The 19,313-nt window shown below is 37.3% G+C and overlaps 1 protein-coding gene across 2 annotated transcripts; it reads left to right on the plus strand.

The window, feature by feature from the left end:
• The first annotated feature begins 2,404 nt into the window (after positions 1–2,404).
• Positions 2,405–19,143, plus strand: LOC135071878 (NADPH--cytochrome P450 reductase). Of its 2 annotated transcripts, XM_063965726.1 has the most exons (12): positions 2,405–2,793; positions 11,099–11,285; positions 11,676–11,825; positions 15,171–15,295; positions 15,394–15,588; positions 15,764–15,891; positions 16,210–16,451; positions 16,927–17,124; positions 17,210–17,373; positions 17,777–17,951; positions 18,189–18,346; positions 18,529–19,143. In XM_063965726.1, the coding sequence occupies exons 1-12, from the start codon at positions 2,612–2,614 to the stop codon at positions 18,671–18,673; spliced, it is 2,049 nt and encodes a 682-aa protein (XP_063821796.1). In that variant the 5' UTR covers positions 2,405–2,611; the 3' UTR covers positions 18,674–19,143. The 2 variants fall into 2 exon arrangements, with proteins under 2 accessions (XP_063821796.1, XP_063821797.1); XM_063965727.1 differs by lacking the exons at positions 2,405–2,793; positions 11,099–11,285; positions 11,676–11,825 and adding an exon at positions 12,494–12,836.
• Positions 19,144–19,313: the final 170 nt, after the last annotated feature.

Below are 19,313 nucleotides of genomic sequence, written 5' to 3' on the forward strand. Positions count from 1 at the left end.
TAAATTGTAATCACGCACTTATTACAATACATACATGATTAGTCCGTATGCGTACTGGCGATGTATATTTTGGAGGAAGATAATTGACCTAAGTCACTACAAAGTATACGCGAGCAGTACGCAGCGTATGCGTACTGGTCGTGTATAGTTTGGAGGAGCTTAGTAAAAAAAGTCATATCCAAACTATACTCGATTAGTTTCACACCCTTGCGTTCTGGCTATGTATAGAATGGAAAGACGCGGCCGCGTACCGGAAAACGCAGCGTGGGACGTCCACCTACAAGGTGGACCGACGACATCGTAAAGGTAGCAGGGAAGCGCTGGATGCAGGCCGCTACCAATCGATCAACATGGAAAGCATTGGGGGAGGCCTAGCAACCTTTTTAGTTGTGTTTTTTTTTAATAATATCTAATATTCTTTCTAATATCGTCAGACCCGGTAATTTCGTAATTGTCAAAATGTGTTGGCATAAGAACTCACACAGAGCCATTGAATAAAGATATTTTGAGTCTTTTACAAGACCCAGATTTGTTGTGTGATGACGAAGAAGACAAATTAGTGTATTTTTGTACCAAAATGATTTATTTATCTTCACACATTCGATTTCACACATATTTAATCAGAAAATGTACGCAAAATTAATGTTTATTCATATTTTTATTAACGTTCTTTACGGTTAACGTTTTTTTTTTTAAATATATGATATAATATGTGTTTATTTTAATGAAGTATTATTCATATAACTAACACATGTTTCGCAGTTTATTGTAATGCTTGGACATTTTAATGACAGCCATCAATTATTAGAACCTTGTATTCTCGTCAGAGTAAATATATTCTTTGCTTGTATTTATATGTTATCTACCTAAAAAAAAAAATTTCACCAACACTAATTATTAATTGCTAGAAAAATCAAAGTGACCACTGTGTGCCGTGCCGTGCGTGACCAAGGAAAATACCTAACTTTAAAAATTCCTCAATCCTTTTGGTTTGATCCATACTTGCAGAGACAGACTTTTAGAGAAAAACTTGTGCAGCATTCATTCATCAGAATTACGTAACCGATCGACAAGTATTTTTTTCAAATAGAAATTGTGAAAAAAGTCGCTATGTCCATAAATCGCAATTTCGATCCATAGCGTGGCGCGAATATTTGTTATGCGCAACTTTAGGACCCTGTAACTTCTTTATTTGTAGATATTTTCATGATTCTCTCACAATTATTATAAGTTTTACTTATATTTTCAAGTTTTATTAAAAGAAAAAACTTCTCCATTATCGCGATAATGGGCATTGACGTTAGCCGTTAGTGTGGCCCCAGCTTAATAGGTACCTACAGTCTAAAGAAAATCATAGTTAACTAGGTAGTCCTGCAAAAATAAAAATTCATTCACTTACTTACGGGGCTGCGTTTTTGTGAAAACGTTACTTTTGGTTACGTAAATGCTGATGGTCCCCTACAATACTTAAAGAAAATGATGTTTTATTGCGATATTAATTTAGGTTAATTGTACATAGGTATAGATTTATACATAAATACCATAAACTGTAAAGTGTCGGCCCCACGCCGGCCGTCACCTTGAGTGGCTGACCCCTTATTGCGTCACAACAAAATACATAATTAAAATCGAGGACAGTGTTCCTGCAGAGTCGTCTTGATAGCATACGATTGTGGCCTCGAGTTCGCAATTTAGTTTCGTTAAGATTATGTTAGGAGGTACCCTCAGATCATAGAAAGGGAATAGATATGAACTCGCGCGTAACTACAACTGACGTACCGAACCTACCTAAAAGTATGAGGTATTTTTCGAAGTGCACCCATTTTGAGGCGCACCTAAACTATTTCTCGAAGCGCACCTATGTTTACTATTATAAGATTTTAAACTTTAATATTTGTTTACTAAGAGGAATAAAAACTAAAAAGTACCAGTCAAAAGTTTTTTTGACCTAAGTCACACCTAAGTCTACTTACTTAATAGAATGAAGAACCTAATTCAGATTAATTTCTGAGATTAATGCGTTAATTAGGTAGGGTTAACGTAACGATTATCGTATTTTTGTGACCATTAAATTTTACACAGAAAATAAAGGAGTAAAGGTTAGCAAAGTCATTAAATAAGTTAAAATCTCTAAAAATTCACAGTCACTGCAAGAGCAGTGCCGCATCGCCACATCGTATGCTGTTCGCTTGCAGCTATTTCGCGGAGCTCCATTCGAATTTTCATAATTCGCTGATACGTGGCACGTGGAACAAACTTTTTTAAAGTTTAGTTTACTTAGACACTCTCGTCTCTCACGTACACGTACCCCCGTCTTTAATCGGCTAAACTCGGCTACAATCGTGAGTTGTCGTGTCGACGGAATATGCCGATAGTCATTCGTATTCACTCTGATAACACGAATTCCGTCAGCAAACTCGCACACACAGTCAAACTACGTCAAACTTTAGCAATTTAGTACTGTTCAAGTAGAGTGTATAGTGGGACGTGTCCATGTTGAGTGTCATGTGTTCGTCGGGTAATGTGTTAGACAATTAATAACGAATTTATACCTCTATCTAAAAAGTTATTGATACATAACGTGATTATTGTGCAAAGACATAACCTCAAAATGTCAGATAACGCGCAGGACGTGCTTCAGGATGCAGCCGCCGCGGTCGCTGGCGGATCACTATTCAGCACATTTGATATAATTATGCTCGTCGTGTTATTGGGAGCAGCGGTTTGGTGGCTTTACAGTTCTAGGAAGGAAAACAAGAAGGACGAAATCATTCTTAGCAAATACTCAATACAGTAAGTATGATCGGCTGTTGCTGTGGCGTAGGTGATTGTTTATGCAGTTAATTACTCAGTAATCATGATAGTGCAAAATCATTTTTTATGTTTATAAAAATTGGGTACGTATGAAGCACTTGCGTAATAAGTCTTAATATTGTTAAAAGAATAAGTCCTTAGTTAAAATAAGTTCAATAAACTGAATATCTACTCATGATTATTAGGTAAATATCCTCCACCGACTCTCTCTTATATCAAGTTACTAGATAGGTATTACACAATAGCTACGTACAAAATATAGCAGTAATCATTACATTATGTGATTGGTAAGACTTTCGCTGAAGTTAAAACTGCATGTGCAGTTTATTAATGTAGTAGAGTTAAGCAATTGACACAAATTAAATTTAAGAATTTAAGAAACTAATTACAAAACTTATAAAATTATAAGAGTAGTTAACCTTAAATAAGAACAGTTGTATTGTTCAGATTTAGTGAACCTGGCACCCATAAGAATTGACACCCATCCACGAATCCATAATAATGTCAAAAACAGATTAGTCAAGCAAATAGGATCCGAATGATGTAGAGATAAGGTGCATTATTAATCAACCGTAGACGGCACTAATACTCGAAGTAGTTGGTAGTGTCCTGTGACTCCTGTGTATTTAAGCACCTTATGCCAACGCAATTTTTATTCTGCATTACGCAGGCTATGTATAATTTTTGTCTGAATAAGAATTTAAAAACTGATATAGAAAAAAAAATCTGTTTGCAATACATTATAATTCGAGTGGCCTTAAGCCTTATGGCAATGGCAATACTCTAGTAAGGTAATGTCGCACTCAACAATTTTGCAAGTATAATTCCTATTTTGGAACATGCTGCCACTTCAATGGTAAACCTAGAGGTAGGTACATAGTAGCCTGTATTCTGTGGTGTAGGCCGGTTGTGTAATGTAATAATTTTAAACCTTGCTCAAGGCAGGCGTAGACAGATGTCATAACGAACAGCCGAGTTACGTCTGAGGCAAGACCCGTAGACGCAGACAATGGTCAGTTTAATAACGATAACGTAAGGCAAAGACCTGACTTGCTGAAGGTCAAGTTCGACTAATTAAATATGCGGACCCAATTTGCGTTATCTTAAAGAATTACCTACTCACAGTATATTTTTTACGAAGACCAAGATGGAGGTTCTCAAGAAAAGACTACGCACAGACGCCTTTACCGCGAATAAAATAATCTTACGCACAATCATTGTTATCATAGTTACAGTTGTTATCCGCGGTTCGAGTATACAGTTGATTACCTAGTACTATACTAGTATTATATTATTTGTGCTACTATCATGTCATCCATGCAAAGGGTTACCAACCGTCCGGAAATGTCCGGACTTTTAGACCAGTCCGGCTCGCGGCTCTTTAATTATTATTTTATTTTAATTAGATGGATATAAGTATTAAAACTAACATGCCTACCATACCACTATGAGGTGGGTATTCCTCAAAGCGCACCCATTTTGAGGCGCACCTAATAAAGCGCACCTATATTTCTCGACGAAGCGCAGTCCTATTAGTCCTATTACTTAGTTTAGGTGCGCCTCAAAATGGGTGCGCTTCGCTTCAAGGACGATTTTTTTTTAATTGTGACTAGAATGTCCGGCCTTTTATCGAAATTTCAGGCCAGTATTTTTCAAATTCCAATTCAAAGTTTAACGTTACAGGCATCTCCCTAAAAGAGTGAAGAAAGTGCATGCACAAAATGTGGTGGTGCATAGCTCCGAAATTACTTAGCGATCCGCGTAGGTACGCGCTAAGTAGGTACTGTGTTTGATAATGTCGAACTCAAGTCTCACACATAATATGTATAAGGTAAAATGGCAAAGTATTTTCAACGGCTTAATAATTGTACATGAACCATTTTACCTTCGTGATCGTGACACACCTAGTTTTCCTTCTAAGCTACCATTCACTACACGGATCTTTGTACGGTTAGAAATAAATAAATCTGAAGCAGAGAGCTATCGTATTGCTTGTTGGGCTGCTGCTGATGCTGCTGGCTAGAACAGTGACTCCAACTGGTGCGTGCGAAACAAATTACATATGCGCCACTGGCGAGTAGGTCGTTCCTGAAGTCCTGACACCACCTAGGCACCTGACAGAGTAGTACTAGTTAGTAGCTTTCACTCACTAGGTACCTATAACGTATTTACAAACGATGCTTGCTTATGTGAAGCAGTAAATCGAACGCTCAGCGTTGAATAGAGCTCTACTGTGAATGATTCATGTGTCACCCTGTGCGTCCACGCGCACTGTGAGACCTCATAGTAATGTTTGTGAATACGGGCGTTGCAAAGAGCTACAACTAACTAATAACACTATTTTGCTAATAGGCTATTCCCCATTCCAAGTAATCTATGCTCAAGTCATAAAATTCTTTAGAATGTAACTGTAGCATTTACGTAGGCTAGTTGCAATAGGTGCTAATTTGTAACAAATACATACATTTATGTAAAATATGAATCTACGAGTAACTTCAGTTACAGTAGTACACATTTAATAAGGCGCGTCGTGAATCTTCGGCCACGCAGACAAGGACAAAATTTTTCCGATTATGTTCCCCGTCGCACTTGCGCAAGCCCCGCCCATTTCATAATTACACTGCAGGCCAAGTACGGGGAATAAAATATTTATCTTTTTGAAAAAGTTTAATAGAGTATTTAAATAAATAAGATAAGATAAGAAAAACTTTATTTGACACAAAAAGAAAAAATAAAAAATAGAACAAATACACTTGTGGTACCCGTCGTTGTTCCCGATTTCCATAACACAAGTGCTTTTGCTACATACTTTGGGATCGATCGGAGCAATGTACGCGTCTAATATGTATTTATTTATTTACTTGCTTTTGCCCGCGGTTTCACCCGCGTGAAATTTAGTTCGTCATAAATTATAGCCTATATGTTATTCTGGGTTATAAACAATAATAAGTTTCATCAAAATCCGTTCAGTAGTTTTTGCGTGAAAGAGTAACAAACATCCAGACATCCAAACTTTCGCATTTATAATATTAGTAGGATTATTTTTGTGGGATGTATTTAATCCATAATTTAGAAATGTTATAATTTGCATGCTACATATAATTGTAGCGAATTACGATAATGCACTTTATTTTATTTATCATATCTTTAATATACTGTACTCTAATAAATGGCAAATAAATATTTGAATTTCCGAATGTGAGAAGGTTAATGCTGAATCTATGAATGAATTGTGAATGTGTAGATGTACGGAGATTGGAGGCTCACAAAAATAAAACACTTTTTTTGCCACTAAGTGTACTTTTGTCAGCAACGCGTCTACGCACTCTAGAGTATGGCGGCTGACTAACATGTGTCACAGCGCGCGCAAACATGACACGCGGCGCGGACCAATACCGGCACAGGAAGAAGACGCGCCGTGCGTGGAGTATCCCGATTGGTCAATAGCATTTCCCGCGCTACTTAAATTCGTCTTCTGCGCAGGTACATCGGTGAGCCTTATTAAATGTGTACTACTGTAGGTATATTATAGACCCCTACCTACTACGAGTACGGTATAAAATACTACGGCGCGCGTATAATAAATAAAATAGATGTCGACGTCATTCAGTTTGAATCAGGTTGTTGTTTATCCGTGGACGGTAAATGGTTAAATGACGTATTCCTTAATAATTATTACTCGTATGTTTTTTTTATAGAAATAAACGTCAAAGTATTTCCGCAAGTTCCGCAACAAATACCTACCTACTTAGTTGTGTAATTTACAAGTATGAAATCATAAAAGTGGTTGTATAATTATTTAAAAGGATACCTTGTTTTTAGTATTTAATACAAATAACGTATGATGTATACATTTAATGGAATTAGACATAGGAGTGCTTGCTCCAAAAATATCAACTTTACCAATGTTGCAATTGCAAGGCTACAATAATTGCTTAAGTTGCTTGGCATTGAAGGCCCGCAAGCTTAAGGGACATGAAACTTGCACAAAATATATCTTGTCTCAGCTGCAAAAAACTTCATGTTATAAGCTCGCAAGGTGAATAATTCTTCTTCATCTTCTTGTCGTGTCGACAACAAACCTACACAGCGTCAGCCCAAAACTCCGCCACAAGAGTGGCGTTGTCAGTTCAGTAGCCTTCGTTAAATCTTCCTGCGTGCAGTAACAGTTTTTGGGTTGAAAGTTGAATTCATTCCTTTCTTTTTTTTATAAATAATAATCAACATGATGATTGTCTTACATTCAGAGAGAATCGCGTTTTGACTGCCCCAAAAAATTGAATTCAGCCAATGATTGGTGGCGTGATATCGTCAAACACCCTATTCTCAATTGTAAATTTTATATTTATTTAGAACTTGCACATAACACTGTACATAAGGCGGACTTAATGCCAGTCGGCATTCTCCTCCAGTCAACCTTAGGGTCAAACTGAGAATATCGTAGGAGGTACAAAATTAGTATTACTACAGAATGATAATACTCGTATAATTCCATCGCACAGTGTTAGACTGTGAAACTGTGATACGGCGATACATCGACATTCTTGTCAAGTCAATCCAAACGGCGATAAAACTAACGGATAAAATCATGCGTCATCAATAACCAGGCATGAATCCGCTTTGTAATGTTCCGGCCAGCAGAACAATGTATAATAGTACTGGCACAGTATATTATTTTGAATTAAAAATCATATAATTTAAGAGAACGGGCAATATAGCGCTCTCTGAAAAACATCAATCTTATAAACTGCGATCTCCCGCTTGCCAAGCGTGGGGATTATGGCAAAACCCTCCCCTATATAGTGCAAGAGGTTCATGGTCCAGCACAGTGGCGGATTTACAGTTTTGCCGCCCGTAGGCTAGGGTGGAGTTGGATCTTTATTTAACTTTTATCTTCTGAAATCGAGTAAGCGTCATCTGAAATCTGCCGCCCCTAGGACGCTGCCGCCCCTAGGCCGCGGCCTATACTCGTACAGCCTATTGACAGATCCAGGACTGGTCCAGCAGCGGACTGTGTAGGGCTGTTGATAATGATTATGATGAAAATCATTTAATTTTTGTAAGGCTCTTAAAGAGCATTTTTTACGTTCCAACCTTACCACTGCTTCGGGCATGAGCCAGTGCTGAGAAGAAGCAGCGCAAAAAACAGTCACTATCCACAGTAATTATGTAATTTGAATAATGTAGGTACCCAGTATTAATTATAAATTTTTATTACTAGTCGACCGGTGGGTGTATTGTTTCGTAACGTACTATGCCAGAGGTTGCGGGTTCGATGCCTGCATAGTATGCATGAACATAATAATATTGTTTGTATTGGCACAGATAATATAATACTAGTGTATTGGTCTGTTTTTTTTTAACTGTTAATGTTAAAAAGTACATATTTATGATGTAGGTAACTATGTCATGTATATCAACTGTCTGGTACCCTAAACTTTGGTTTGTTGGCGCAGTTTTTTTAGCATAGTAAACACAAAATAGTAGACTTCAGCTCTTCTGCTCAGGAAGACCACATCTTACGCTAACTTTGCGATCGATCTTGGGTTCCATAAGTATTTACTGCAACCATCGGTTTTCACAATGTTACAATAATTAAGAAAAAATTATAACGCTGATTAATTTCAAAATTGTTGTTTCTTATAGAATTAAGGAGTTAGGCGTCTTTAACGTCGGCACGTTAACCTAGTTTGTATTAAGTATAGTAATTAATTTTTATTTGGTTTTGTATCAATTAAGAACCCCTGTGCGGCAGACTAGGGTGCGAACTCGTCTATCAAACAATAGCTAATTGAACGACGATCTCATATTCATATTAGTTACCTAATTAATTGCTCAACTAAACTACTGATTTTTAACCTATTGATACAATAGTAGGTACACCGACCTACATTCTAAGTACTCGTTGTGAATAATCGATTTATGTTAAGATATTATAAATTTAACGTGTACTTACGTACAATACAATAATACACAGACATTATAAGCCATTATTGGCTTAGGGATAGGTGTAAGCTAAAAGATTCCCTACGATCGCCTCGCAGCGAATTTTAATCGAACCAGTGCTGCAGTGACTGCAATTCCAACTGTGCAGCGCGATGCCGAACACCATTGGGCTATTGCTGAATGAATAACTAACTACATATTTAACTTTTGTTTTTATTAAATACATTGCTTATTAGTTTTTGACGAATTAAATACAAAATCCTTGGGGGGAGGCCATCTCATAAAGCACAAAATCTATTTTAAGTCTCAAGAACTTTTCATCAACGATATTAAACGGTATTCAATTTAATATCGTTGTTATGCTATGCAATTCGCTAAGTTTCCCAGTAGAATACCTAGCTATGTTTTGTTAATTAATTGTTATTATTAACACCTTTGAAGTATTCGTCACAGTCACAGTTCTTTGTTTTACTAATGCTAAATTGGTGGAAATAAAGCATTATGTTAAAATAGAGAAACACGTATTTCTTATACGAGTTAAATGACGTAGGAACAATATAATAAAATCAAATAGTAATGCTATTCCTTATAACAAAAAGATAAAAAAATGCTTTATTTTCGCACCACAACAACCATTTATGTACCTGCCTGTTATACATTGTAACTATTCTATTATTAATCACATTAGGTAGCTTAGGTTACCTATCTAACTTACTTGAAAACTTTCCAAATAAGTATGTAAATGTTTTGTTCAAACCCGCAGAGCTTTTAGATTCATAGGTATACGATTACCTTATCAGTCAGGCAATCAGGATCTCTACAGTTAAGTACTCACTATAAATGAGAAGATAAGTATAGATAGGAGTTCGTTACAAAAGTTAAGTAGGTAGTTTGACTCACAGTTCAATGCGTAAAACATTATTTATTTGATTGTGTAATCACGCACATATTGTTCTGTAAAAGACTAAAGATAAAGAGGGCCTTATCGGCAACTGGCGGGTATAACACCAGCCAGAATAATAAGTGATAAAGAAAATGTCGAAGAATAATAATGGATTTTTAGAATTTGCTTTGTAATAATGACATGAAATAATTATGAATTACCTACCTATTTAATTAATTAAATTAATTTTGTAGTAAAAACAAAAAAATTACTACTACATACTTATCTTAGGTACCAAGAATACCAAGTTATTCTGCTACAACAAACAAAAAAACACTAAATTTTGATGTCTAAATTGGCCTACTGAAATGTGATTTGCAACAAAAATATATAAGGTATTTATACAAGGTACTATTTATACTTACTCTGATACAGTGTAATGTGATGTCGACTGTACAAAGGTCAGTAAAGCATATTTGTACAATTTATGGCAATAGACAAAGACCGCGACGCGAACATGTGATATCATCGTGATTTAGTATTTAGAGTCTCTATAAACATAATTTGGGTAGATAACAGGAAAACCTGCAGATATATTATGTCCAAAGTCCATGTACAAATTACTCAGATTGGCCGTTTTTCTAAACGATAAAGATATTAGTAGTTAGGACTATCCTACATAAGCATCATTTAAAAACAATCCACACATTATTTGTTAATTTTGCATTTCGGATAAGTACCTAACTAACTACCTATTTAGGTAACTATTTTATAAATAGCTTGAAAAAATCGAATTGCCTAAGGCTAAGCTCGAATCGAACCCACTACATATTAGGTAGGTAGGTATATTTATTGTCTTCTGCCTATCACTATTTTAGGACCATTTGGGACATTATGTCAATAAAGTAACTGCTCTGCATCCCAAATCTCTTGCGCAGATCCATAAAGCACACATCCCCTCTCTTCATCTCTTTAGCTTAAGTCACTTCTCACAGAGGTTTCCACCATAGCTAAAACCGAGGCGAGAGTAATGAAGGGATTCTGTTCGTTCTTAACCACATCCCCTGCTCGCTACCCATCGTCGCACATCTCTGGTCGAAACGCACCCTTAATGAGGTATAAACAAGTGCCTAATGTTGTTATCAGTGGCGGCGTAGCATGGGTTGGTACCCGGGGCGATCACCCCCCCCCCCCCCCCCGTCATAAGTCCTAAGGCACCCCCTACCCCCCAGCACCCCCCGTATCATGAAATAGACCGCAGACTTGTCATGCAGATGCGCTAATCAGTACTAATTTGCGCGACTTGTGTCACCCCCTGAGGCTTGGCACCCGGGGCGGACCGCCATCACCGCCCCTCCCTTACGCCGCTAGTGGTTGTTATGCCTACCTCTTAACTGTACCGACGGACATTACTATGTTTCTTACATTACGATGAAACGACTTAATTTGTTACAGAACTGCGGGCTCTATTCAAGTCACAGAAAACTCTTTTATCAAAAAATTAAAATCATCTGGTAGAAGCTTGGTAGTCTTCTATGGATCGCAAACGGGCACCGGTGAAGAGTTTGCTGGTCGCCTCGCCAAAGAAGGTGTGCGATACAAGATGAAAGGCATGGTTGCAGACCCTGAGGAGTGTGATATGGTTTGTCCTGATACTAAATTATACTAGGTAATCTAAGTAAATAGATCTAGGCATTCACGAACTCGGCAACAAACAGTTTGCAACAGTTACTTATATTGTTGAGTTCAGAAAACGGGTATAAATATTAATGAAGTGATAATGTTGGTGGAATTCTACGATCAGTAGCTACATATAGAAAGTTTAAAGAATATTTTCTAGATTAGTTTTTTTAAATTCTGAAGTTTTTCGTCTAAGGTTGGTGTTTGTTTTTAGCAAAGCTAAACTTAAAAGATGCTACATCGAATCGAAAGTACAGATTTCGTTAATTACTTGCTTAATTTCCATCTTCTCCGTTTATTTGTTATGATTTCCTGTATTGCATTATGAATGTATGTAACTTTTACATTTTAGGAGGAACTTACAAAACTCCAAGAAATCCCTAATTCGTTGGCAGTGTTCTGTATGGCGACATATGGAGAAGGAGATCCAACAGACAATGCCATGGAGTTTTATGAATGGTTAAAGAATGGAGACCCTGACCTCACTGGACTTAATTATGCGGTATGTATGATTCACTGTATGATGATTATGTATACCTGGGACAAGTAGTCCAGATATAGGTAGGTCAAGCGCAGAGTTCGGGTAGCTTCTCGATATACCGCAGTTTCTCAAGACAAAAGTCTTTGATCAGTGTGTTGCCAGTAACAGTGATGACATACAGAACGGATTCGTGGTACTTAAGCTCACCCAAAATGCTATGGAGCGTGCTATGCTCGGAGTTTACCCTGCGTGATCGAATCAGAAATGAGGAGATCCACAGGAAAACCAAAGAGACCGATAAAAATTAATCAGAATTGCTAAACTCAAGTGGCAGTACAGTACAGTACATTTAGGAGGAGCACACAGCTCGAGGAGCTGATGGCAGTTGGGGACTTGGGGCAGAAAGTTCTCGTGTGGCGGAACGCTGGCCGGAAGACGTAGTGTAGGAAAAACTCCCACTAGGTAGACCAACGATCTGGTAAAGATACGGGTAGTGCAGAACCGGTAGTTGTGTGTGGTCTAAAGTTAAACAACCAAAATGTGCGCCACCTACCACTCAAAGGTGTTTTATCTTAGGCCTTTGGATAAATTAGGATTGAGCCAGCGCCGTCAATCGTTTCAATAAAAAAAGAAAAAGTCATTCTTTGATATGTCAACATGACGTATTGAGGACACAGTTGAAATCGTGCAGTTTTGTAAATAAAAATACCTAAAATGTACAGAAAGTTTTACAATCACAATAATAAACGTGATTTGTTGTAAATTTCAGTAAAACTAATTATTATTAGCTTTACGGATCTAATCTGGACTTGTGATCGTAGTGAGTTTTACTTAAGAGAAGAGTTTGATAGTTAGGTTAGATTTGTGAAGAATTTCATTGAATTTATTCTTATTAGTGTTAATATTAGAGTTACATGTATATTTATAAATATATTAAATATGAATGCGTTATTGAGGATAAATCCACGTTTCATAAGCGAAATTGTGAATGTTAGACGTATTATATCACCATTCAAGAAACTCAAGTATATGGTACGAAAACTTATTTATTAGACTTAATGCTAATATTTTTAATATAAAAGCATATTATTGTTAATATGCAAGGTTTTTAAAACATATAAATAACATATTTATTGAACAAGACCTTGGCACAGTATACATAGATTGATGTCATACAAGGCTTAGATTTCTAATGAGGATCATTTCGATTTTTAGCTGTGAATGCAGATTTATAGGGCTAAGAAATCCTTAATACACAGTCCAAAAATTTTTGTTCTACGACAAAAATTGACGAAGTTATGGCCAAATTACTAAAAAAGTTCACTGACCGCCCGGCGCGGGGACGATGACGTCACTATATCCGATCCGAACGCTGCCGGCGTACTGCGTGGATAGAAAATATTTTTTTCTAGCCAAACTATCAGTTTTAGAGAAAAACTTGTAATGACATTTAGTCATCAGAATAAAGTAAGCTATCGATAGGTAATTTAAAAAAATATAAATTGTGAAAAATAACGCAAAAAATCCATACGCTCATACGATTCAATGGAACTCAGAGACGCGATTGGGGTCTCCGCGGTGGTATATTTGGCGATTTATTCAAATAAAGTGTTCATAAGTGTTGTTAGAGTCATATCTTCTTCCAAGTAAAATATACCTTATTGTTAGAAGTAAAAATTTATTTACCACTAACAGTAAGGTATAGCTGAGGCAGATACACTCTGGCTAGGCTACAAGACATTGCTATGAAGATCATTTCGATGTACACGCAATACCTACCCGTTATTTAGTTTTTCTGAGTTAAACCTACGTACCTACCTATCTATTCGCCGTTCCCATGGGCGGGCCAGCTGCTGCAGGAAAGGACAGCTGCTCCCTCCTGGAAATCTATTTATTTTAATCTTAGCCTAGAAGCTGGGTATGACTCCCCCGCCCCCCTCCTCTCCCCAGGTCATAAGCTGGGCATGACTTCCTCCTCGGCCAGAAGTTGGGTATGATTTACCCCCCCCCCCCCAGGCCCGAAACTGAGTATGACTTGACCCCTCCCCCTCCCCCCAGGCGCCAGAAGCTGGGTAAGGCTTGCCCCTCCCCCCCAGGCCATAAGCATAAGCTGGATATGACTCCCCTTCGGCCAGAAGCTGGGTATGACACCCCCCCATGCCAGAAATGCCAGAACTGGGTATGACTTGAACCCCCTCCCCTTCCCCCCAGGCCTGAAGCTGGGTAAGGCTAGCCCCTTCCCCCAGTCCATAAGCATAAGCTAGGTATGACTCCCCCTCGGCCAGAAGCTGGGTATGACTTACCCCCCCCCAGGCCAGAAACTGGGTATGACTTGCCTCTCCCCCCCTCCCACCAAGGCCAGAAGCTGGGTAAGGCTAGCCCCTCCCCCTAGCCCATAGAAACTGGTTATGACTTGACCCCCCCCCCCTCCCCCAGGCCAGAAGCTGGGTAAGGCTAGCCCCTTCCCCCAGTCCATAAGCATAAGCTAGGTATGACTCCCCCTCGGCCAGAAGCTGGGTATGACTTACCCCCCCCCCCCCAGGCCAGAAACTGGGTATGACTTGCCTCTCCCCCCCTCCCACCAAGGCCAGAAGCTGGGTAAGGCTAGCCCCTCCCCCCAGGCTATAAGCTGGGTAAGGCTTGCACCTCCCCCCAGGCTATAAGCTGGGTATGACTTATCACCCCCCCCCCCCCCCCCCCTCCCCCCGGCCAGAAACTGGGTATTAGCATCATATTATGTATTATTATGTTCAATACAAACAATCATTAAGTTACACTCTCACCCCAACCGCGTCTCCGCATTGCATCGAATCCTATGAAAATGTGGTTTTTGGACATAGCGATACTTATTTTTCACAATTTTTATTTTTAAAAATTACTGGTCGATAGGTTACTTTATTTTGATGAATAAATGTTATTAAAAGTTTTTTTCTAAAACTGATAGTTTAGCTGGAAAAAAATATTTTCCATCCCAATAGTACGCCGGCTGCGCTCGATTCGGATATAATGACGTCACGCGGCCCTGCGTACGTTGACTTTTAGCGGCAAAAACGGCCTATGTTTATTACTTAATATCTTCGTAAGTAATGGTCCGATTTGGATAATTCAAAAAGATATATCTTTCTTATGTCTTAAAGATTAACGTAGATACTAGTTTTATTGAATTTTCTACAACAGTACTGATCCTCATTATATCGGTAATATGCAAAATTTGTCTTTTTTTAATGTAAAACCGCCAATCAGAGCTAGATTAAATGATTTCTGTTACTGTTAGGTAGAATTTTTAGAATGGTTTTTACATTATCTATTCAATTCTGTTTTAGTAACTAAATCTAGTATTGCCTAATATTTATGGATTGTTACCAGGTATTTGGATTAGGGAACAAAACGTACGAGCACTACAATGCTGTAGCTATCTATTTGGACAAGCGTCTTGAAGAATTGGGAGCCACAAGAGTATTTGAGCTTGGCCTTGGGGATGATGATGCAAAGTGAGTGTTGAATTATACACAAATATTCAATTTTGAAAATAGGTGCTAATAATATTAGCATAGGTGCTAATAAAGACTAACAAAAATCTTAATTTCAGTATAGAAGATGATTTCATTACATGGAAAGACAGATTTTGGCCCGCTGTGTGTGAAAAATACAACATTGAGAGCACGGGCGAGGAAGAGTTGACACGCCAGTTCCGTCTTGTCACTCATCCCCCAGGTGAAGTGGTTCCAGAAAATGTCTTCACTGGAGAGATTGCTCGGCTCCACACCTACCAAGTTCAAAGACCGTAAGATATCCATATTTTAATTAATATAATACTAATCTGCTATACACTTATTAATTTCAACAACACACACTATCTTTATAGGCAAAACATTATACTCAGAATAATATATTTTAAATATTGAATATTGTATTTGACTGAGGCAGACTGAGGTTTTTCAATTTTAACATGATTTCAGACCATATGATGCTAAGAATCCCTTCTTGGCAGCAATCAAAGTCAATAAGGAATTGCACAATGGTGGAGGCAGATCTTGTCTACATGTTGAGTTGGATATTTCTGACTCTAAAATGCGATATGAAGCTGGTAAGTGAAATTTAAATTATTTTCAGATCATAATATAATACACTAGCTTTCCGCCCGCGGCTTCGCCCGCGTGGAATTTTGTCTGTCACAGAAAAACTTTATCGCGCGCGTCCCTGTTTCAAAAACCGGGATAAAAACTATCCTATGTTCTTTCCCGGGACTCAAACTATCTCTATGCCAAATTTCATCAAAATCGGTTGCGAGGTTTAAGCGGGAAAGCGTAACAGACAGACAGACAGACAGAGTTACTTTCGCATTTATAATATTAGTTGGGATTTTGATCAGTCTTATAGCTAATCAATAACATTCCTTTTACAGGTGACCATGTGGCTGTGTATCCAATAAATGATTCAAATCTTGTGGATCGTCTTGGAGCATTAACTAATGCAGATCTGGATGAAATATTCTCACTGATAAATACTGACCAAGAAAGCAGCAAAAAGAATCCATTCCCTTGTCCTACATCTTACCGTACTGCTTTGTCACATTATTTAGAAATTACAGCATTACCACGCACTCATATACTGAGAGAACTTGCGGAGTACTGTACTGATGAGGAAGTGAGTAGTTTTAAATATTATAACGACGAAATTAAAAATGCATGGGCAAAAGAAATTTTAACTAAAAACTTGTTGATTTATAGCAAAATAATTTATTTTGAAACAAAACATACAGTAGAATCTCGATTATCCGGACTTCGATTATCCGGATATCCGATTATCCGGACTCATTCTTCACAGTTTCTAATTACCGATTTAGAGTCTAGGACCCATAAAAATCGAAGGCGCCGCCACCGTAACACGGTATGAACTTCGTCTTAGTTCATTGTTAAAAGAAATGGATTCATCCAATGGTCTAAAATTTAGATTTTTAGACTCTAAATGATGTATTGAAAACCCTTTCTATCGTAAAAAGCTAATTATTGTTTGATTTTACTTTGAAATCGATTATCCGGATTTTCGATTATCCGGAACATTCCTGGTTTTAATTGATCCGGATAATCGGGATTCTACTGTAATTTGATTCATTTCACAGGACAAGAAGAAACTTCTACTTATGGCTACCAACTCCCAAGAGGGCAAGGCTCTGTTCCAGTCATTTATAACAGATGCTTGTAGAAATATTGTGCACATTTTGGAAGATGTACCATCGTGTAAACCTCCCCTAGATCATCTATGTGAATTATTACCTCGTTTGCAACCTAGATACTATTCAATTTCATCAAGTCCTAAGGTATAATGATTTTATATTAGCTGAAATATCTCATCAACAAGCAATGAATGAATAAATAAATAATAATAATATTTAAACATTTCAGCTACACCCTGAGACTGTTCACATAACTGCAGTGGTTGTGGAGTACAAAACATCAACGGGTCGCGTCAACAAAGGCGTGGCCACAACTTGGTTGGCCAAACATAAACCTGAAGAAGGAAAGCCTTTGCCACGTGTCCCTGTGTACATAAGGAAGTCCCAATTCAGGTCTGAACCACCTTATATTGCACACACAGAAATGTATCTGATTCTGCAGTTAATTATACTTAATAGAAGCTGAAGTGTTTGTTTGGTAGAACGCGCTAATTTCAGGAACTACTGATCCGATTTGAAAATTCTTTTTGTGTTGGATAGCCCATATGAAGCAATAAATAAATGATTATGATTATGATTATTATAATTTATTGATGAAGACAAGGGCGGAGAAGTAAAGAAAAATGTTGCAAAAACGGGAAATATTATTCAAACTATTTTCACTCGTACAAAGTCGCGGGCACAGCTAGTTTATTAATAAAAAGAGTCGTCATTTTCTACTTTTTTTTGTGAGATTAACAATCAAACTTCTTGCCATTTATGAATCTATAGTAACAATTATTGTTATTTTTTATAGGTTGCCACTTCAAACACAGACTCCTATTATAATGGTGGGCCCGGGAACAGGGCTGGCACCTTTCCGCGGGTTTCTTCAGGAGCGAGCTCACGCTCGCGCCAATGGCAAAGAAGTCGGCGAAAATATACTATACTTTGGATGTAGACATCGCAACCAAGATTACATTTACCAAAACGTAAGATTTATAACATTCGATTTCTCGTAACATAAAACCCATATTGACAGTGAGACAAGCTTCACTCCTTCAAGGCCCCCATTTAAATAATGCAGCGCAATTCGACTCTATTTATAGAGCGTCATGACCAAATTGTTGAGTCGCCATCATTACCGTAATTTACTTAATTACCTACTTTTATACTGGTATGTTGCAGTCCTATTCAAACATCTTTAATTATGCAATGTTTGTTTTCAGGAACTCGAGGACTATGAGAAGAATGGTGACGTTATACTTAATGTCGCCTTCTCTCGCGACCAAGAACATAAAGTGTATGTAACTCATCTTTTGGAGAAAAATATTGATAAAATTTGGGATATTCTTGGAAATCGCAATGGTCACTTCTATGTTTGTGGGTGAGTTATGGCATTGATTTATTATAATATTAATTTCGTCCGATAACAAAAGATAACTTATTCAATTTTGTACCATGTGTCACACTGGTTTCATAAAGTCGAATGGTGAAAGTAATGTACATATAGCTACTTAATTTTTGATGTACATAATTTCGGAATTCATGTTGAAAATATTTTCCCAGGGATGCTAAGAACATGGCAGTTGACGTGAGGAATATCGTCCTGAAGGCTGTTCAAGAGAAGGGAGGCCGCACAGAAGCAGAGGCTGTGCAATTCCTAAAGAAACTTGACTCTATGAAGAAATATTCATCTGATGTTTGGAGTTAAGATTTTGTATCGTCTTATCATTAGATAATTACAACTACTGTAGGCAATTGTTCATTTTAATATAGTTAAATAAAGACGTAATTTCCTTGTTGTGATAATATGCAAGCTATGGGGCACAAACAGTGAATGGCGTGTTTCGTACCATTGATTGGTAACATTTTTATATTTTAAACCTATTGATTAATTGTTTTCGTCGATTCAATTTGAATGAGTGTGGTTTGTGAAAACGTAAAGTTATACCATATATTTAGTGATTCTTATGTCGTACTGCGTGAACAATAATAAAATTAAGAACAGTTAATTCAAAACTAAAATTTTAGAAAAATGACTATTGTTGTTATGTGTAAATCATTTTTATGACTTGTTGGTAGGTTTATTTTATATTAAGTGGACTGGGATATAAATATATACGAAAGAAATAAAATATGTAATTTTTTATGTATAACTTGAATACAGTTTTTATTATATAACCCAACCTGTTTGATATTTTTACCCTGTTTTCAGATTTTAATATAGAGAGATACTAAATCATCTCTTGAGTAAATAGTTTTAGAAAATCCAAATAGAATGCGGGTGTACTCCGTAATACACCTCGTTTGCTTTTTTGTGTGAAATATTTTTTTTACTTTATAATACAAGT

The sequence above is a fragment of the Ostrinia nubilalis genome, chromosome 5, assembly GCF_963855985.1.
Source record: "Ostrinia nubilalis chromosome 5, ilOstNubi1.1, whole genome shotgun sequence".
Lineage (NCBI taxonomy): Eukaryota > Metazoa > Arthropoda > Insecta > Lepidoptera > Crambidae > Ostrinia > Ostrinia nubilalis.

Excerpts from the sequence above, each read along its gene's own strand:
- LOC135071878 (XM_063965726.1), top strand. The coding sequence starts at position 2,612 with ATGTCAGATAACGCGCAGGACGTGCTTCAGGATGCAGCCGCCGCGGTC. Across the intron at positions 11,286-11,675 it reads ACCCTGAGGAGTGTGATATG|GAGGAACTTACAAAACTCCA; the intron begins GTTTGTCCTGAT and ends TTTACATTTTAG. Across the intron at positions 15,589-15,763 it reads ACCTACCAAGTTCAAAGACC|ACCATATGATGCTAAGAATC; the intron begins GTAAGATATCCA and ends ACATGATTTCAG.